At 33.7% G+C, this 22,500-nt stretch overlaps 1 protein-coding gene and 1 pseudogene across 2 annotated transcripts; both read right to left on the reverse strand.

Moving 5' to 3' along the window:
* Nucleotides 1-833: 833 nt before the first annotated feature.
* Nucleotides 834-17,813, reverse strand: LOC18429971 (putative germin-like protein 2-1). Its single transcript, XM_088870895.1, has 3 exons — nt 17,757-17,813; nt 1,631-1,733; nt 834-1,491 (listed from the first exon to the last, which is right to left on the reverse strand). Exons 1-3 carry the CDS (start codon nt 17,811-17,813, stop codon nt 1,013-1,015), a joined length of 639 nt encoding a protein of 212 aa, XP_088727021.1. The 3' UTR covers nt 834-1,012.
* Nucleotides 17,814-21,440: 3,627 nt separating this feature from the next.
* LOC18429970 (putative germin-like protein 2-1) lies at nt 21,441-22,267 on the reverse strand (annotated as a pseudogene). Its single transcript, XR_016058505.1, has 2 exons — nt 22,159-22,267; nt 21,441-21,990 (listed from the first exon to the last, which is right to left on the reverse strand). The product of XR_016058505.1 is annotated as a putative germin-like protein 2-1 (transcript).
* Between the last annotated feature and the right edge of the window lie 233 nt (nt 22,268-22,500).

The following is a 22,500-nucleotide window of genomic DNA, read 5'->3' on the forward strand; positions in this document are numbered from 1 at the left end:
CCATATATAAATATATGTGTTTATTTGTTGTCACTCTTGTGTGTGTGTGTGGTGTATTTTTCTTTTTTTCTTTCTTTATTTGTGAGCTGTTTTTTTTTTTGGGCTGGGTTTGAGGGGGTGGTGTTTTTTCCTTTCTTTCTTTCGTGAATGTCCCCGGGAAAAAAATAAAAATAAAAAGAAAAAAGATCGACAACATGGTTTTCTAAGGAAAGAAAAAATGGGGTAGGGTTAGAATAATAGATAGATGTGCCCCAAAAAAAAATTTAGTTTTATACATGTTCATATATTATTTTGTGGAGTTTCCCCCAAAATTTTGAAAAAAAATAAATCAAACCTAGGCGTGACATCATTCTTTTGGGTGGATTACCAAGGGGATTTTGAGATTCAAATTTTGAAATTCCAAAATAAGTTTATGAGAAAAAAAAGAATAAACTTCAGACCTTTAAAGACTTAAATAGAGGCAATTTGAGAAAAATGAAAGATTTTTAAAAAAAATTGGTATGAACATAAAATCTAACTATTTAAAGAATTTCTTAAATATTGATAACCTGAAAACACAATAGGATAAATCTCTCAAAATAGAGATACAAGAACCCTAGCCGGCCCTTAGGTCCCAAACAAAAGTCATTTCCATGGAACTCAAATGGGAAACCAAGCGAACACTCCCTGTCGTAGATCCCCAAACTACGCCATTGCCGTACTCTTAAACCCCAAATCACACCTCATTCCTGTGCTCTTAAATCCAAACCTAGGCAAGACTATGATAGACAACCACAATCTTTATTATTCGAAAAGCATGTGTAATACAGATCATTCGGTGTAATAGAAACGTGTCTCCAAAGTGATATACTTTATTCCATAGACCAATGTTATTATAATATTATAGTCCACACTCCACAGCAAATTAAAAAATTAAAAGAAGGTGCAAATGAAAGCTAGCCTACATTCAATACATTCATCCCCATGGGCAATATCTATCTTATATTAATGAGGGCCCCTTGACCTTGATGTTTTAGTTAGTATCCATCCGGAAGCTAGCCTGGAGTTTATCGACCAGTTGTTTATCAATTTGGAAGGCCTTTGCAAGAACATCAACAGAGAAAGCAACAGAATTGCTGTACCTCACATTTTGCTGGAAGTGAATGAGGCCCTCAGGAAACACTAGCACATCTCCCTTGTTCAATGTCTTGCTAATCAAACTATTTTCGGGATTGCTGGTCACGAAGCCGACATAGAGGGTCCCTTCTAAGACTGTGAGGATCTCGGTGCCACGTGGGTGTGTGTGGGGAGGGTTTTGGCCACGAGGAGCGAAGTCTATACGTGCCAAGGAGATACCGAGAGTGTTGAGCCCAAGAATTTGCATTACATTCACTGGGGTGACCATGGAACCCAAAGGATTGCTCGTGTTGCCAGGCTTGTCAAGTCCGTCGTAGAAGAAGTCATTTGCTGTCGCCAACATCGGGTCTTTGCAAACCTTGCCATTCACAAACACTGCATGGGAGACCAAAGAAAAAAATGTGATTAGCATGTTGTAATTGAAAAAGTGCAGGCTTCAAGCCTTAGCTGTGCATTAAGCTTTCGATTCTTCTTTAATGTAAAAATTAAGTAAAATATCCGGTAAGAGGATTACCTTTACTGTAGTTGTCTGCGACACAGAAATCCTGCAAGGGAGTAGGATCGGATGCTAACCCGACTGACGCTGGGCATCGAAAACAATTATGAGCTTCATTTTTCTATAAATCGAATTAAGCTAATTAAATAGAATAAGACCACCTCCTCACTCTATGGAGCTGGAAGGATAGCGGGCATTATATAGAGCCATTAGAGATGGTTGCCTAAGTCAAGTGGGTTATGGTTATGCTTGATTAAGTCAGTGAGTAGTTAAAAATTTCTCATGGACCATATCTCACAAACCAATTCAATTCTAACCTAATCCTTGTAGAAAGATATATATGATATCGGCTTGGGCACGCAGTGGACCGTGAGGCCCAGCCCTTTTTTCTTTTTTCGTTAGTTCTTTGTTTGTTTTAGGCCCATCCAGACCAGGCCCGGCCCGGCACTCATAAAGCCTGGGTCGGCCTTATGGGAACAAGGCCAGACTAGGACTGGCTTGGCCCATTGGCATCCTCGGCGAAGACAAGTTGCAAATTTTCAAATTTTTTTATCATATATATTAAAGGAGGGCACGTGCTTCATGGGTCATTTGTATGGTTGATTTGTTGGGCTTAGGCCATTTCTCAATACACGAGGTGGCGTGATACCATGCAATTTTTCTTCAATGTGTGATTTTTTAATGGTGAGTTCAGAAATCAAAGCCTAGCCAAGACTTAAGAGCCCAACTTTGGAAATGAAGATTATGTCTTGGGCTGCTGGTTGCGTTTGCTTCCATCAATTCACACCTACCTATTTCTCAAGAGTCTACACAACCAATCCTGTCCTGGACCCGATCTCGCCCGGGTGGTTATATGTGCGGGGGCCCAGGTGGCTATGTAGCTATCATGAGCACAGTCTTGTCCTGACCGGGCCAAGCATAAGTTATTCAAAGGGAAAAAATAAAAATTAAAAAAAAAAAGATAAGATAGTCGGGTTGGCCCGCCCCTCGAGCCCCCACAATATGTAGTACAAGCCCTAGTTTTTAAGGGCCGGGTTAATGTGCCTGACCCATTATTAGTCCTACCTGTGTTACCACACTTCTCTCCTTCATAAACTTTTTTTGCATATTCTTCTCTCTCATATTTGAAGACTTGGGTTCTCTCTCTCATATTTTAATGGTGGCTACTTTCCTTACTCTCATGCTTTTCCGGATATCAAACATTTTGCTTTTCACAACCTTGTATGCATGTTTCTCAGCGTTTTGATTTGGATTGAGTATTTTACTTTTTTAATAAAAAATAATAATTCACCATCTATGTAGCATAGTGTCTTACTGTCAAAACTTGCAACAAATTACCTGTACAAATATACCTTATTGTATTATTGATCTTACTAATTTAAAACTTCTCTCACTTTTGAAGCTTCCAATACATCACGGATATAAACTATGTAGATCATCCCATTCTTGGTCATATTAATTTAGCCGAGACAATGCTTATTCCTATGGGACTATACCATCCATCTACTCTCTTGAGCCAGACTTACACTAGGAATATATTTTAGATCTCAAATTTTGGGAATTTGATCTCCAAAATTTGCATATGTAATCTCCATAACCCGGCAACCAACCTCAAATATATAAAAAAATTAACTTCCCCACTTTGTATCTAAAAAATATCGTATCCCAGAACAATCTAATTGTTAGAGAGAATGAGCTAGATGCTTAAGATCCATTTTTTTTCTCTGAAAACAATCATCGAATTATAATTAAATAATCATCCAATTACAATTGGATGGATCCAAAAATTTCAAATAAAAAAAAATTACTCATATTTTTGGCCTACAGTAAATATATAATATGTTTCCAAAGGAGCATAGAATACGTGCTCTTGATTTATAGGTGGAATGCTGGGGATGAAGATTTTAAGGGAATGGGAAGACGATAGTCAAACAAAACAAATCCTTCATCTTCATCATTGATTTCAGTCAATTCAATCTCTCAGAACGTCCGAGAGATTTTATCGCTGATCATGGGTGTTTTAAAACTTGGATTGCCCGATTACTGAGTCGGTTAGGCCCGAAGAGTCCGTGGTCCAGCTATACAGGATGGATTAAAAAAAAAAAAGAAAAGAAAAATTAACCATATGGAAAAATCTAAAAAAATTGAGGTATCGAATTGCCAAACATTATGTTGAGTTATATTATCGAAAATATGTGAATATTAATAGGGTGTTTTATGTCTAACTGCTATCTGAGGGATGAGTGAAATTCACATGGGCCTTTGACCACTGATCCAAAATGAAAGACTTTTTAGGAGTGTTAGACACTCAGAAAGAGAGAACGGCTGACCCTGGTTTTAACGCATAGTTGCAATGTTGTATGTGTTAAATAATCGGACAAACAAACTGATTGATTCAGGTTTTTAAAAAGGAAAAGTATTTGATAAGTTGGCCACTCACCTTTATTCTTGTGTGGTCTCCCTCAAGTGTAACTCAAAATTTTTAGGGTTTGATAATCTCAACCATGAGGCCTCACGTGATTTAGCCTGCAACTGTGGGCTTGGAGGAATCTCATTATCCATAATTAACTCCAACGTTCATATGGATGCGTTGGATAAATATCCCTGAGATCAAGGAAGACCTTTTCTCAGAGACTCGTTGGAGAAATATATAACCGTTAGTCTTTCTCTCCATATAAAAATAGGAAGTCAGTGACATGAAGACACAGCAAGAAAAAGGTGTACAGTTTTCCTCTCTCTCTCTAAAAGTGAAGGGATCTAAAATCTGAGCTTTGCGATTACCAGCCTTACAACACCCCTTCTCTAATCTCGGGTTTGGTCTCATTCACGCTCTCCATCAATTTTCAATAACACTGGTATCAGAGCGCGGTTGCTATAATGATTTTGGTGCTGTTGTAATTTTCTCGATCTCAATTTTGTGCCTTCTTTGTTGCCCCGTGTGCTTGAGCCGTGAGTTCTTTCTTTAATTTTTTTATTTATTTATCTGTTATCATCAATCTGGAAGGTTAACGACGAAAGGGCCATCATTGAATTTTGCTTTCTCATTGTGTCTATATGCGATCTTCTGTTTTAGGAAAGCGCAAACGTTTTCAAAACTGTAAACCTTTATTGGCATTATTGCAGTGAATTTCAGTGCATACCACTAAATGTCATTGTTGTTTTTTTTGTTGATTTTATACTCATCATTGAATATCATGCATTCTGATAAGCACATAAAGTCACTCACTAATCTCATTATTACATAGCTAGAAACAAATACACCAAGGTAGGGGTTGAACCTATAACTTTTTGCTTAGGAAACAGACGCTCTATCCACTGAGATGAATATCAAGAGCATCCAATTAGATATTACATCCATATGTAATGGACAACCAAAACTTCCATCCATATCTAGTTGGTAACAAAATATTGGATCCATATATATTCTGTTCACTCAATAATAGCATATATATATATATATATATATATATATATATATATAAGAGATTGTTTATAATTACATAAAGATATATAACGATGGCAGCAGCCGTATTTTTTTTTAATCTAAGAAAGTAGCTAATTTTTAGTGGGCCAAGCTTTACGTATTAGTTGTGTGCAAGTCATTGCAACCCCACCATTAAATCACACATATATTGCATCTCTGTTACATATTTCATAGTGGACTTTTTGTTATAGAGATACAATCTCTCTTAACATCTCTGAATACATGTTTTGCTATTTTATTGCCTTATATAATTCTAATGTTTCTATTTAAAAAAAAAATGGGGGAGAAAAAAGAGAAAAAGGAGGGGGTTGAATACATATTTTGCTACCTTATATATTACTGCTATTTCTATTAAAAAAAAAGAAAAAATGAGGGGGAAGACAAAATTATTACAGACTTAATTTGCTCTTTTTTTGTATTGTTGATATTTGAATGCAATTAATTCACTTACTGCCTTGGTGTGATATAGAAATTAACTTGTCTTCTAAAGTGAATCACATCTTGCTATTTGCTCTTTTATTATAAGGGCTATTGCTCATGCACCCCAAATAAATAATATAAAGGGGAAATTTTCTATTATCTTTGATAATTGTAGTGTTTACTTGTAGATAGGAAGATTGCCTATTTCATATTTTTTTAAGGCATCACTTTATAATTGATATTGTTTATGAAATAATAGCAGGTCTCTCTATACATGTATTGACCACATAATAAATATTTTTTGGTGGTTTGTTTAGCTTCTTTAGAATTTAGAAAATATTAGGTTGTTTACATAAAACTTAACAAATGGCTAGTAGAATTGTAATGGCTGAACATTCTAAAGTTGAAAAATTGAATGGAAACAATTTTGGGATATGGAAGAGGAAGATAAAATATCTCCTCATCCAAAATAGAATATTATACGTACTAAGAGATAATCCACCAGTAGTTGGTGATAAACCAACTAAAGAAGAAAGGAAAAAGTTAGAAAAAAAATTAGAAAATGATCTCATAGCAGAAACATCTATGCTAACCTTTATACAAGATGACCTTATTAAGCTTTTCGAGCATCATGAAACATCTAAGAAAATGCTAAGGGCAATAAAAACAAACTACGACTCAATCTCTGAAATACACCTCCAATTGCTATTAGTGCAATATAACTCATTTAAGATGGATGAAGGTAATAATATAGTGGAACATGTAAACACAATGCTTGTTAAGGCTAAGGATTTAGCCATTGCTGAGAATGAAGTCCCCGAGCGCATTCAAGTTTCCATAATCTTAAATAGCCTTCCACCTTCATGGAAGATGGTAACAATTGCACTTAGGTTGAATGTCAAATCTCATACATTAAGGGACCTACCTATGCAACTAACCTTAGAACAAGAATATATGAACAAAGATAAAAGGAGTGAGCTCATGCTTGCTCAATGACATTCCAAAACTAGCTAACCCAAGCCTAAATTTCAAGGGAAGTTTAATAAGATGAACAATATGTTGAAAAAAAGAGGAAACAAGTCCTACAATCAAGAATCTAAACTAAGACGGCAAAAATTCTTTTTATCTGGTCAGCCTAGTCACTTCAAGAATCGTCGCCCATATAATGGAAACCCGTAAAATCCAAAGAATAGCGGAAATTGAAGCAAGAGGTATGAAGTTATTTGTGTGGCTTCTGAGTGCCTGATGGCAGACCATGACATCATTGGATGGTGAGTAGGCTCAGTTGCTAATCGGCATATTGCAACATCAAAATGCCTCTTCGAGGACTTCAAAGAAATAAAAGCTGGGGAGAAACACATCTAAATGGGAAACAATACATATTGTAATGTATTAGGTGTAAGAACTTGTAGGTTATATGTAGGGACAATCGACTTTGTATTAACTGATGTATATTTTGTTCTTTGTATGAGACAAAATATTGTATCAGTCCCCTTGCTCATTAAAATGAACTTTGAAGTCCGCTTCCAATCATTGAAAGTATCAATTGGGAAGCGTGGACAAATTTATGATTGGGGACACTTGGTTGATGATCACAACTTGTTCATTCTTCATGTAAATGAGAAAGTTGATAATAAAATTTTAACTTATTCTGGTTATATTGATTATGTAATGGTTGTTGATATATATACTTGGCTTCTTTGGCTTGGCCACATAGGAAAAGGAAAAGTAAATATGTTAATAAAGAAATGTCTTATTCCAAATCTAAATAATGTGGAATTTCCAACCTGTCAGTACTGCTTGTCATGAAAAATGACTAGGAAATCATTCAATAAATGGGAGAGAGCTAATGAGTTATTGAATGTGGTCCACTCAGACATTCGTGGGCCCTTCAATATTAAAACTCATAGAGGGATGTCATTCTTCATCACTTTTATTGATGATTTCTTTAGATTTGGATATGTTTATCTAGTCCACCATAAGTAAGAAGCTTTAGAAAATTTTAAAATATATAAAAAAGAAGTAGAAAACCAATTAGGTAGGAACATCAAAGTTCTTAGAATTGAAGGGGGAGAAGAATACAAATCTGAAGCTTTCATTATTTATTGTCAAGAATACGGTATTAAAAGACATACCACTATGACTTATACACCACAACAAAATAGAATAGCTTGAAGGCGTAATAGAACACTCTTAGAAATGACTAGATCTATAATGGCTCATTCTAATCTACCCAAGAACTTTTAGGGAGAAATAATAAGCATATCCATGTATATTCTTAATATAGTTCAAACTAAGACAATAGATTCTACCCCTTATGAACTGTTGATAGGTAAAAAACCTGATCTATCCACCTTAAAGAAGTAAGGATCGACTACTCATGTCAGAATTCCATATCAGCATAGAAATAAGTTAAAAAACAAAACTCCAATTTGTAATTTTATAGGATACCTCGAAAGATCAAAGGGATATCGATTTTATCATAAAGATAAGTGAATTATTGAAAGCAGAGATGCTGAGTTCCTAGAAGATTTTATTGAAAAAAACTTATATATAGTGGATAATGATAATCCACTTAATATCACATATGATTTAGAACCACTACCTACAATAGACATGGATAGCCCTAATCAACATAATGATGTTGAAGTACTTACACACCCAATGTTAAGTGATCAAAAGAGGTCTAAAGCTCCTCCATCATACCTTGAAGATTTTTATGTCTATATGAATGAGGAGATAGATAACTTTATTGACTTAGATGAAATCCATGATCCTTTTGACTTCAATGATGCTATGAAGTTACAAGAATCTCGATAATGACATAATATCATGAGAGAATAATTGGATTCTGTTGAAAAATTAAGGTTTGGGATCTATGTGATTTGCCATCAGATAAGGAACCTATAGGTTCTAAATGGGTACTTAAAAAGAAGTTAAAATATGATGGATCAATTGATAAATTTAAAGCTAGGTTAGTAGGAAAAGGTTTTACCAAAAGAAAGGGCGTCGACTATGTTGACACTTATTCTCCAGTTTCAACATTTATTGTCATTAGAATAATTTTAGCAATCGTCGCATATTATGATCTAAAACTTTACCAAATGGATGTAAAGACTACATTCTTGAATGAGGAACTAAAGGAAACCATCTACATGAAATAACTTGAGGGCTTCATAATTAAAGGCCAAAAAAATAAAGTATACAAATTAAATAAGGCTTTGTATGGTTTAAAACAATCCTCAAGATAATGGTACTTAACATTTCATGATACCATCCAACAGATGGGATATGAAGTAACTAGATTGGACCATTGTGTATATGTCTTGAAGAGTGTGGGTAAATTCACAATACTCTCATTATATGTAGATGATATCCTAATAGCTGAAAATGACTTAGAAATGATTGATAAGACTAAGTCATGGTTTTCTTCTCGGTTTGAGATGAAAGATATGGGAGAAGCATATTGTATCCTAGGTATAAAAATAACTAGAAACAGAAAATAAAAAATGTTGTGCTTGAGCCAAGAGAGATATCTTGACTCTGTTTTCAAAAGATTTCAAACAGAAAATTGTAAACCATTGTCTACACCTAATGAAAAGGATTAAAGTTGTCTAAAAAAGATTTTCCAGTAGAAGGACAAGAAAAGTCTAACGTTCCCTATGCATAAGTTATTGGTAGCATGGTACATGGAGTAAGATGTACAAGACCAGATTAGAGTTATGCCATAGGACATGTCAATTGATATATAAGTAATCCAAGCATAACTCATTGGAAAGCAGTAAAAATGATTCTAAGGTACACTAAATATAAGCTTGAAGTTATAGGATATTCAGATGTAGATTTTGCTGGAGATATGGATGATAGTAAGTCCACCTCAGAGCATGTTTTCCTCTTTGGAAAGGCATCTATTTCTTGGTCTAGCAAGAAACAAACATATGTAGCTAGGTACACACAGGAAATAGAATACATTGCATGTAGCACTACTTGTACTTTCGTTGTCTGGATAAAGCATTTCATAGATGACTTAAAGCTGTAAATAATTGACGGACCAATCCAAATGTTTTGTAATAATCAAACGACAATTAAATTAATTCAAAGTGGAGCTAATAACTCAAAAGGAAGATATAGATGTCCAATATACATTTCAAGGTGTAGTTGAGAAAGGCGAAGTAACTGTTAATTACTTGCCCTCATCAGATATGATCGTTGATCCATTAACAAAGGGTCTAAGTGTTGAACTACTGTCTAAACACACTAGCTTAATGGGACTTAAAAATGTTTAAGTCAATCAGTTTTTATGAGTGTCAAATCCGCATTAGCGTGAAAATCCTCATGGTGGACATTTGTTATGAGATACATATTCGCGAAAGTGTGGGAAAAACCTCACGACAAGTTATTTTTTAAAAGGTCATACTCAAAAGTGAGGGTATGCATGTGACTTACTTTGTTCGGCCGTCATAGCCAAGTGGGAGATGTTGACATGTATGGTTATGAAGCCTCACATGATTTAGCCTATAATTGTGGGCTTGAAGGAATCTCATTATCCATAATTATCTCCAACGTTCATATGGCCCAACATTCATATGGATAAATTGGATCAATATACCTGAGATTAGGGAAGACCTTTTCTCAGATACCTATTGGAGAATATATAATTATTAGCCCTTCTTCTTCCTATAAAAATGGGAAGCCAGAGAAAGGAAGACACAGCAAGAAAACGGTATACAGCTCTCCTCTCTCTCTCTCTCTAAAAGTGAAGGGATCTAAAATCTTGGCTTTACGATCACCAGCCTCACAGCACCCCTTCTCTGATCTCAGGTTCGGTCACATCCATGCTCTCCATCAATTTTTAATAACAGTCCAGCTGTACAAGATGGATTAAAAAAAAGAAAAGAAAAATTAACCATATGGAAAAATCTAAAAAAATTGAGGTATGGAATTCCCAGCAAAGTGACCATTATGTTGACTTATTTTAAGACATTATTGAAAATATGTGAATATTAAGAGGGTGATTGCTGTCTAAGTGATCTCTAAGTGAAATTCACATGGGCCTTTGAACACTGGTCCAAAATGCAAGACTTGTTAGGCATGTGTTATTGTTAGGCCGACGCCGGTTTTAAAGCGTAGTTACAATGTTGTATGTGTTAGATAATCGGACAAACAAACCGGCTGATTCAGGTTTTTAGAAAGGAAAAGTATTTGGTAAGTTGGCCCACTCACCTTTATTCTTGTGTGGTCTCCCTTTGGTGTAACTCAAAATTTTTAGGGTTTCATAATCTCAACCATAACAATGATCTAAGTTCGGAATTTTCTTTTTTGAAAATAAAAATATTATTTTTTGATTTCCTTTTTCTGCCGTTCATTTTAATTTTCAATGGATGTAATATTTTTTGACGTCCATCTTAGATTTTAATATTTGATAGACAAGGGACCGCATAGTGTAATGTAAGTTCGCAGACTCCCTAAAACTGTATTGTTTTAATAATGGGTGTGGTTTGTATAAGGTCAAGGCCCCAAACAATAAAAGTAAGGTGCACCTTCAAACATTGACGAAAGATGTTATTTTAGTACTATAAATCTTTGTGATGTCATTAAAATTAATTTTCATCTTTAATTATAAAATTTAAAATCTTTGAAAATGGTGCAAATCATGCATATCTATGAATGCTTGAAAATGTTGAAATTGACGGTCCAAAAAATGCATTCTTAGATGCACTATTTCCAATATTTGAAATCCATTTTTTCTCATATCCATATATCTTAAGGTCCAGATGATCGATTAGGGCATCGAAACAACCTCTTCTAATGAAACATTAAAGTGCGCCTTAATTTAATTGTTTTGGGTCTCAACCTTATATAAGCTTTTTCCTATAAGAATTGGTTTAAAATGAAATAAATTTACTCATTTTCTCTTACTAAAAAGAGGTCATTAAAATATAGGGTAATTATTGCAAATATATCTATATTTTAGCTTAATTGGAAAAAACCTTCCAACTTTCAAAAACCTCGTCTACATCCTTTTTCTTCATTTTCGGGTTTTTTTTAATGAAAATGACCTTCACGGTAGTCATTTTACCGTAATTAGTATTAAGTTTTACGGTAATTAAAATACCGTAATAACTTAGAGTAGTATTACGGTAATTAAAATACCGTAATAGAAACTAATTTTCTTTACGGCATTCTTTCTACCGTAATGTTTAACTCATTTTATACGGCACTTTTAATCCACATACCCCTCTTTCTCTCAACTTTCCGCTCTATCTCTCTCAATCCCCTAACAAACCATCTCTATCTTTTTCAACTCTCCCGCCTATCCTTTTCTCTATTTCGTCTCCATTCACCCCTAAAATTTCTATATTTCATCTCCATCCGCCCCTAAACTTTCTCTCTCTCTCTCCACGCCACTTTTCTCTCCTCATTCCACTTTTCTCTCCTTCTTTCACTCTCAAATCTCTCTTACTCACACACATAAAACCCCTCTCTCTCCCAAGTTTTATCTCTCTGTCCTCTCCCTCAATGGTCGAGAAGGAAGTCATACAGGGTGACTAATTACGGTAGAAAGAGTGCTGTAAAAAAATGTTATTTATTACGGTACTTAAAGTACCGTAATACTACTTTAAGTTATTACGATAGTTTAATTATCGTAATAGTACTTCAAGTTATTACAGGACTTTAATTACTGCAAAACTTGATAAAAATTATGGTAAAACGACTACCGTGAGTGTCATTTCTGTCAAGAAAAACCCGCAAATGAAGAAAAATGGTGTAGACGAGTTTTTTGAAAGTTGGGGTCTTTTTTTCCAATTAAGCTAAAATATAGGTATATCTGCAGTAATTACCCTAAAATATAATTCATATTTCCACCAAAAAAAAAAAAAAAAAAAGGCCAACACCCTTTTTTGTACCAAAATCCTAAATAGATCTAGCATGAAATATACAAGATATATCATCAATTTAAATAATTCAAGGGTTTTTTGAAACAAAAAAGCAAAGAAATTTGAATTATACAAAAAAAGTGTTTCATATAGTCCAACAAAAAAAATGTCTCACACTCTCAATGCCAAAATCCCAAATAAGTGTAGCGTAATATATACGAGATATATTACTATTTTAGAAAAACAATAGATAAAAATTGAACCAAATTTTTGGATAATATGCCATAAAAAACAAAAAGACAAAAAAACTGGTTGAAATAGATCTACTTAAAAATTCTCTACCACGCTCTATGCCAAAAATCCCCAAAGATCTACTATATTATATAGAAAATAAAGAATTCTTTTTAAAAAAAAATCCAAAGGTCTTTCCAAAAAAAAACAAAAACCAGAGCAAAAAAATTAAAAATGTGCCAAAAAAAAAAAAAAAATTTGTTTGAAATTCATCCACTAAAAAATTCCTATCCCTTTTTATACAAGAAATTACAAATCAATCAATCTATAAAGGTTATTGAAGGTGAAGCCTCAAAAATCCAATAGCAAATAGTGTTTCGAAGTTGGTTAACCTTTTAATTGATCATCTCAACCTCGAGATCTATGGATATAAAGGAAAATAAAAAAATGAATTTCAAGTCTTAAAAATATTGCAAAATGAAACAAATTATTTGGACCTTCTATTATCATGATTTTCATATGTTTATAGAACCACTGCATGCACACTATTTTAGAATTTTAGATTTCATAATTAGGGTTGAACATAAATTTTCAACTGGTCGTAAGATTTTTTACACATAAAGTACTTCTTTAGGCAAAATTTAGAGGTGTGCCTAACTTGTACAGTATAAGGTGCGCATCTTATACAAACCTCACCCTATATAATCTAGAATTGTTTAAAAACTTCAAAGGGTTTTTATTTTATAATTTTCTAAAAAAAAAAGAGAAAAAAGACCATAGAAATTTGAAATATGCAAAAATCAAAAAAACAAAAGTATTTGAAATAGAGAAATTTTTTTCATGGATTGAAGCTAAGATCTTCTTGAGACATCCTCAAACAAATTATGGATTAAAATAGAGAACTATATAAAGGGTGTGGTTTCTATAAGTTTGCAATCTTCAACAATCCATTTAAGGCGCAGCTCCAAGTTGTATTATAACATGTAATTTTGGTATAAAAAATTCTTAAGATATCTGGAAATATATTTTCATTTCCAATTATAAAATTTTAAACTCCAACAATGCTTAAAATCAAGTAAGATCTATAAGCATATGAAAATCTTGAAAATAGACGGTCCAGATAATGTTACAAGATACAATACTTTTAGGAAAAAAAAACCTTTTTGTCTGTTTATATTCATACATCTCAATGTTGAGATGAAAACAACATTTTCCGACATAAACTCCTACATTACAAGCGTCTTTTATTAGTTATTCTATACTAAAGCCTCTCTAGATAAGGTTCTAAGCCCGTTGAATTCTCTCTACATAGGGTCCTAGTCTAGTCGACCGCATCATTTGTCTGACCTTATCTTTAATTCAATTTCATGCTTGTACAATTCTCATGCTTTTCACAAATTTCAATCTATAATTTCATGTATTTCAAATGACTTTGTTTGTTAAATTTGTATATAAACTTTTATCCTATTTTTTAATTTGGTCATGAAATGTGCTCAAAACCAAAACATATTTCTTGTTGTATAGGTTACATGCTCTCAATGGGTGATGTCACTCCTCACGTGGATCATGTTATACCCCTCCTAATGACAAAAAATATTCTTACTAAAAAATTGTTCTATGTACAAAACAAAAGTATATAAGTATCCAAAATTTGTTAAATATAATAATAAAATGCTCGATAGTGTAAGCACCATAACATAGGCCTTATATATAAATGAGATCCCCTTTTATTATATTGGCACATGTCTTTTATCGTTTCATTTTTACCCCTATTATTTCTCTCATCTTTATCCCTTTCCAACTTTCCCTCACTCACAAGTTTCCATATTTATCTTATTTGCATTCTCTCTCTCTTCCCTACATGCATGCCCCCCTCCACTATAATTTACACATTCTACACGAGGTCTCCTCCACCGATGGTACACGAGATCCAGGTCTTTCTTGAATCTCAAAAAATGAGAAGTTAATCCAAACCCTTGGGAGCATGCACACACTAGATGGGACGTGCCCCATTTTTTCTCTTTATAAAACTATGCGAGGAAGAGAAGAGTAGAGAGAGAGGGTGGTGTGCGACCTATGAGAGAGAAAGCGCAAGCCTTAGGTGATATGAGATGAGCCCAGTATAACCCTATCTTCAGTTTCCTCAATCCAATATCAAATAGTGTTTCAAAGTAGGTTAACCTTTTAATTGATCATCTCGATCTCGAGATCTATGGATATAAAGCAAAAAAAAAAAAAAAAAATTTCAAGTTCTAAAAATATTGCATTTTGAAACAAATTATTTGGACCTTGTATTATCATGATTTTCATATATTTATAGAACTACCTGATGCGCGTTATTTTAGATTTCATAATTACGGTTGAACATAAATTTTCAATTGATCGTAAGATTTTTTACCCAAAAAGTACTTCTTTAGGAAAAATTTAGAGGTGTGCCTAACTTGTACAGTATAAGGTAGGCTTCTTATACAAACTTCACCCTATATGATATAGAATTGTTTAAAAACTTTAAAGGGTTTTTATTTTATAATTTTTTTTTAAAAAAAAAAGAGAAAAAAGACCATAGAAATTTGAAATATGCAAAACCCAAAAAACAAAAGTATTTGAAATAGAGAAATTTTTTTCATGGATTGAAGCTAAGATCTTCTTGAGACAAAGCCTCAAACAAATTATGGATTAAAATAGAGAAAGCTATAAAGGGTGTGGTTTCTATAAGTTTGCACTCTTAAACAATCCATAGAAGTTTGCACTCTTAAACAATCCAATTAACGTGCACCTCCAAATTGTATTATAACATGTAATTTTGGTATAAAATATGCTTAGGATATCTTGAAATATATTTTCATATCTAATTATAAAATTTTAAACTCCAAAAATGCTTAAAATCAAGTAGATCCATAGCATATGAAAATCGTGAAAATAGACGGTCTAGATAATGAGTTACAAGTTGCACTACTTTTAGGACTCAAAAATCTTTTTGTCTGTTCATATTCATACATCTCAATGTTGACATGATCAATTAGAGTGTTTTTCAACATTAAAAAACCATTTTCCGAAAACATTTTGAGTCCCATCTTTAATTCTACGTCTATAAATCCTAGCACCCCCTGCCCCGCCCACAACCTAAACTCCTGCATTGCAGGCGTCTCTTGGTAGTTATTCTATACTTTAGCCTCTCTAGACAAGGTTCTAAGCCCGTTGAATTCTCTCTACATAGGGTCCTAGTCTAGTCCACCTCATCATTTGTCTGTCCTTATCTTTAATTAAATTTCGTGCTTGTACAATTCTCATGCTTTTCACAAATTTCGATCTATAATTTCATGTATTTCAGATGACTTTGTTTGTTAAATTTATATAAAAACTTTTATCCTATTTCTGAATTTGGTCTTGAAATGAGTTCAAAACAAATATATATTTGTTGTTGTATAGGTTACATGCTCTCAATAAGAGATGTCATACCTCATGTGGATCATGTCATACCCCTCTTAATGAAAAAAAATACCCTTATTAAAAAAATGTTCTATGTATAAAATAAAGGTATATAAGTATCCAAAAGTTGTTAAATATAATAATAGAATGCTCGATAGTGTAAGCACCCTAACATAGGCCTTATATATAGACGAGATTCCCTTTTGTTATATTGGCACATGTCCTTTATAGTTCCATTTTTTTCCCAATTATTTCTCTCATCTTTATGTCTTCTAAATTTCTCTCTCTCACAAGTTTCCATATTTATCTTATCTGCATTCTCTCTCTCTTCCCTACATGCATGCTCCCCTCTACTATACTTTGCACACCCCACACATGGTCTCCTCCACCAATAGTACACGAGATCCAGGTCTTTATTGAATCTCAACAAATGAGAAGTTAATTGAAACCCTTGAGACCATGCATACACTAAATGGGACGTGCCCCTTTTTTTCTCTTTATAAAACTATGTGAGGAGAGAGAGGGTGGTGTGTGACCTATGAGAGAGAGTGCTCAAGCCTTAGGTGGTGTGAGATGAGCCTAGTAAATCTTTATCTTCAGTTTCCTCAACCCAATTCCTTTTTCAAAAATCATTAAAATAAATTTAATTATTTCAAATTAATTTGATAGGAACCTGATCCAAGTTTGTTAAGGAAAATGAGAAAACATTGACGCACTATATCTCTACTAGTGATTATGTCCCACATTTAGTTTCTCAAACTGACCTAGTTCTCATGACGCACAATCTATCACAGGTGTTCATGAATGGACTTCCAAAGTCAGCAATAGGTGATGAGTATGTAATTCTAGTATATAGACTTCCAGTTCCATCTAGGGGTAAGCTTAGGTTATACAACAGACATGTGCACATTCATCACAAATTATGCATGAGGGCTATCTCTCACACATGTATATGCAACACCCTCAATGGTTTCTACTGCATCACTCTCTCTCTCTGATGAGGAGCAAATCCCGCCCACTCTTCATTTGTCTCTAAAAAGGGGGAATATCCACACCCTTCTTTGTAGGGGGTAGAGATTTAGAGATTGGGGGATCTTCGAAGCCTCTTAGAAGTAACAATAGGTTTCAAAAAGAAATTCTCTAGAAGTAAATGGAGAAATTTGACTTAAAGTCCATTTGAATTTTTATTATTTAAGAAATTTCCTCAAAAAGTTTGATTTTATTTTCATACCCATTTGTTTCAATTTCCTTTTTATTTATTTTTCAAATTACCCCTACTTTGGACCGTCATACGTCAAACTTTGAAGGTTCGAAGTTTAAACTTTTTTTGCTCATAAATGTATTTTGGAAATTAAAATTTTGAAGTTGTTCCAAAGAAAAAATTTGGACCTTCATGCTCTAAAGTTGGTTTTTGCTCACATAAATCAATATCAAACCTTGAAGATCCAATGTTGATTAGAGAGGGATTTACGTGAACAAAAACCAACTTTGGACTTTTGATCTTTGAAACAATTTTACACTTTAAAACTCCGAAGAAAGTTTACAAGCAAAAAAAAAAAAAGAATGATGAAATAAACTTTAGACGTTCAAGATAGAAATTAAGAGTAATAGTAAAATGATTTGAGCAAATCGGTATAAATGTAAAATCTAACTTTTCAAACAATTTCTTAAATATAGATTATTTAAAAAGAAATTAACATACAATTCTCAAATACATATACAAGGACCCAATAGATCCCAATTCCAAAGCAAACGTCATTCCTGGGGAACTAGGGAAACCCAGGCGAAAACTCCCTCCCAAAGATTTCCCAAACTACGACACTATTAAACCCTAAATCGAACGTCATCCCTGCCCTCTTTAATACAATCCTTGCCACGACCACGATAGACAACTACATATATATAGTATAGATTAATTGGTGTGATATACTTTATTCCATAGTCCAATATTATTGTACTGTAGTCCACACCCCACAGGAAATCATAACAAAAATATTACCAAGATACAAATGAAATCTCCATAACATGGTAATGAGGGCCGGCCCCTTGACCTTGATACTAGTTATTATCCATGAGAAGCTGGCCTGTAGTTTATCAACCAATTGTTTATCAATTTGGAAGGCCTTTGCAAGAACCGCATCAGAGAAAGGTGGGTTGGCTCCAAACACAATGTTAGCTATGGTTATCACCCCTGGATTTGGCTGCTCAAACCCGCAATGGCCACAGAATTGCCATACCCCACATTTTGCTGGAAGTGAATGAGGCCCTCAAGAAACACAAACACATCTTTTTTGTTCAGTATCTTGCTAATCAAACGGTTTTTGGGAGTCCTGGTGATCTCGGTGCCACGTGGGTGTGGGTGGGGAGGGTGATCTGAATCAGTCATGAGCCAGTATATTGAAATTGATGGAGTAATACTTGTTGAATTAGCTTCTACTAATTTGACCAAGCTAACATAATTTTACTATAAAGAAGGATTTTTCTAACCTAATCTTCTTTAGAAATATAAAATGTCCTCAAATTAATGACAATATCAATGTAATAAGTCGTGCCTCATTTTACCTGCCGCATGAACCAAGTCTCCATATAATAAATACTAAGGAATGTACAAAATAAATTATCTAACTGATTCGGGAGCATGCTGAGGTCGGTCCAAGGTTGACCGATACTCAACCGACCTGGTTAGAATGGCTCCAAATCCAAAAAAATTAGATACTAAATGATATAATTACGTAAAAATTGACAAGGTACACATCCAAACCTTGTCACAAGAGGTAATCTTGATTCGTATAATAGCCTAAAAATCTACTTTGATCCCGGATTATAAAATTTAAATATTCAAATTGTATTTTTATTAGGTTTGCCTCTTTTTCAATAGTAGATGCTCAAAATTAGAAGTGAATATGATTTGAAAAAAATTAAAATTAAAATATAAACTACAAACATGACTATTGGATCGACTCATATTCAATCTGGGCTATTGGACGTTTATTGTATCTATCAGCAAGCGGGCTGACGTCATACTCTCCCATATATAAATATATGTGTTTATATGTTGTCACTCTTGTGTTTATTCGTGGGCTGTTTTTATTTTTTGTTGGGGGTTTAAGGGGGTGGTGTTTTTTTCGTTATTTTTTTTGTGAATGTCTGTAGGAAAAAAATAAAAATAAAAGGAAACAAGCTTTACAACATGGTTTTCAAAGAAAAAGAAAATGGGGTAGTGTTAGATCAATTGCTAGATGTGCCCAAAGCAAATTTTTAGTTTTATATACGTTCATATTTTTTTTTGAGAAAATTACATAAAAATCCATTATACTTTGCGTTATTATAAATATACCAAATCGTTTATGTTATTACAGATGTGTCTGTTTTTTAAATTTTATAGCTCCATTTTTTAAAAAATGCCACTTTATCCTTTTCGGATATTGAACATCCGAATTTGTGCATTTTTCGGATGTTCAACATCCGAAAATAGTCGCAACTGAAAACGTGCAATTTTCTATTTTCAAATGTTCAAAATCTGAATTTATTTGATTTTCAAATGTTGAGCATCTGAAAATAGCCCGATAGCTAAAACTTTCATATTTTCATATGTTGAATTTGGTTGTTCAACAACCGAAAACTTTTGCGCTAAGTTTTTCCGCTTTATGGCGGAAAGTTTTTTTTTTTTCTTTTTATAAAATTGGGGAAACGGTATCTTTGGTGCATCATACCTCCTTTATTGTCCCCTAATACAATAACCCATAAAGTTGTAGAGATTGATTCACTATTTGGACGTGATTAGTACCGTTCTTACTCTTGCCTAATATTGTTGATTAATTTATGTTTATTTTCAGTTATTTTATACAATATTATATCTTGTTATCAATATTTGTTGTGTATTTCTAATTAATAAATAAATTTTTTTTTAATATTGATGAAGTTGTTTGTTTTATATAATTATTTATTATTTGTATTATGTTGATACATTGTATTCCTTGTTTTGGCTAAATATTGTTCAAGTTGTTTATTTGTATTAAAATTTGTTGTTTATTTTATGTGTATTTGAGTATTTGTTGTTTTCTTTTATTTATTGTTTACTAGTCACATTTTTAGTAGTACACTATTTCAATCTATTATGTAATACTCATATTTTATGAACCCTAAAGTAGTTAGAAATATTCCAATTTTTAGTATTCCTTATTGTATTGATTTTTTGTAGCACAAATTTTTCTATTTATTTAATACAGTAGCACTGATGATGGCTACCGAGGGAGTGAAACTGGTATTCTGATATGGGGGGCATTTGAGGCGAATGTTGATGACGGACGTGTTATTTATAAAGGGGAAAAAATTAAAGGTCACCAAGTATAATGGCAATAGTCCCTTGGAGGAACTAAAAAGTCACTTTGGTAATTTAACCAAGTGCGATCTAACAAAATTAGCTATATATGTACCACAACACAAGTCTATCTAGTGGACTTGATTTAATTGATCTAAGTGATGATATAGATGTATCTTTATGTTGGAGACCACAAAATTCCAAGTTCTCAAAACCCCCAAATTTTAATGGGAGCCACAAATTAATTCAATCTATACCTAATTCACAAGAAATAACTAGTATGCTCGAGTATAAACCCTAAAACAAAAATCAGGTGGCAATCTAAATATAAAAAATTGACCCACATACCTTCACTCTGTGAAATGGCTTCAAAATCCAAGAAATGTTGTCTGTCAAAGACGTACACTGTTGAAAATCAAAATCTATGAACTATCTACTATTCTTTACCATTGAGAGATCAAATAGGCGCACAAAAGCACTCACACAGCAAGCACACTGTACTAATGACCAAAAACGTAGAAAACAGAGAAGACGAAGTTTAAAAAAACGCAGAAAACAGAGAAGACGAAGTTTAAATTTACTGCCGCCCTATTTTCGGATGTTCAACATCCGAAATCTCATAAATTCAGATGTTAAACATCCGAAAATAGGAAAATGCACATTTTCAGTTGCGGCTATTTTCGGATGTTGAACATCTGAAAAAGGGTAAAGTGGACTGTTTTAAAAAATAGCGTCATAAAAATTAAAAAATGGACACATCTGTAATAACATAAACTATTTGGTATATACATAATAACGCAAAGTATAGCAGACTTTTACATAATTTTCTCTAATTTTTATTATTCGAAAAGCATATGTTGCACAGAGTATTTGGTGTAATAGAAACGTGTCTCCAAAGTGATATACTTTATTCCATAGACCAATTTTATTAAAATATTGTGGTCCACACTGGACAGGAACTCAAAATGTTAAAAGAAGATACAAATCAAAGCTACCCAATATTCATTACATTCATCCCCATGGGCAATATCTATCATATAGTAATAAGGGCCCCTAGACCTTATTTTAGTTATTATCCATCCAGAAGCTGGCCTGGAGTTTATCAACCAGTTGTTTACAATTTGGAAGGCCTTTGCAAGAACATCATCGGAGATAGGTGGATTGGCTCCAAACACAGCGTTAGCTATGGTTATCACCCCTGGATTTTGGCTGCTCAAACCTGCAATGGCCACAGAATTTCCATAGCCCACATTTTGCTGGAAGTGAATGAGGCCCTCAGGAAACACAAACACATCTCCCTTTTTCAGTGTCTTGCAAATCAAATGGTTTTCAGGATTGCTGGTCACGAAGCCGACATATAAGGTCCCTTCTAAGACCGTGAGGATCTCGGTACCACGTGGGTGTGTGTGGGGAGGGTTTTGGCCACCAGGAGCGAAGTCTATAAGCGCCAAGGAGATACCCAAAATGTTGAGCCCAAGAATTTGCATTACATTTACTTGGGTGACCTTCGATCCCAAAGGATTGCTCGTGTTGCCGGGCTTGTCGAGTCCGTCATAGAAGAAGTCATTTGCTGTCACCAACATCGGGTCTTTGCAAACTTTTCCATTCACAAACACTGCATGGGAGACCATAGAGAGAAATGTGATTAGCATGTTTCAATGGAAAAAGTCTAGGCTTCAAGCCTTAGCTGAACACAAATCTTTTCTCCTTCTATGTAAAAATAAAGTAGAATATAAGAGATTGTGGTGGTTGTTGTGGTATTTGTATTTGATGAGAGGAGTACCTTTGCTGAAGTTGTCTGCGACACAGAAATCCTGCAAGGGACTAGGATCAGACGCAGACCCATGTGAAACTATCATAGAAAGGATAGTAAAAACAATTATGAGCTTCATTTTCGTATTAATCTAAGAATTAAGCTAATTGAATAGTATGAGGCAACCTCCTAACTCTTAGTTCTTAGTGCATAGAGCTGCAAGGATAGCAGGCATTATATAGAGCCATTTTAGAAGGTTGCATAAGTGAAGTGGGTTATAGTTTTTGATGAATAAGTCAGTGGATACTTAAAAATCTCTCATGGACCCTCTGCCACAACGCAATTCGACTCTAACCTACTCCTTGTAAAAAG

The sequence above is a fragment of the Amborella trichopoda genome, chromosome 6, assembly GCF_054954075.1.
Source record: "Amborella trichopoda isolate Santa Cruz 75 chromosome 6, AtrichopodaSantaCruz75HAP2 v2.0, whole genome shotgun sequence".
Lineage (NCBI taxonomy): Eukaryota > Viridiplantae > Streptophyta > Magnoliopsida > Amborellales > Amborellaceae > Amborella > Amborella trichopoda.

Coding starts and splice junctions, on each gene's coding strand:
- LOC18429971 (XM_088870895.1), bottom strand. CDS start 17,813: ATGACGTTTGCTTTGGAATTGGGATCTATTGGGTCCTTGTATATGTAT. Junction 1,734..17,756: donor TGTATATGTATTTGAGAATT/GTATGTTAATTT, acceptor TTCGATTTATAG/AAAAATGAAGCTCATAATTG. Junction 1,492..1,630: donor CGCAGACAACTACAGTAAAG/GTAATCCTCTTA, acceptor TCTCCCATGCAG/TGTTTGTGAATGGCAAGGTT.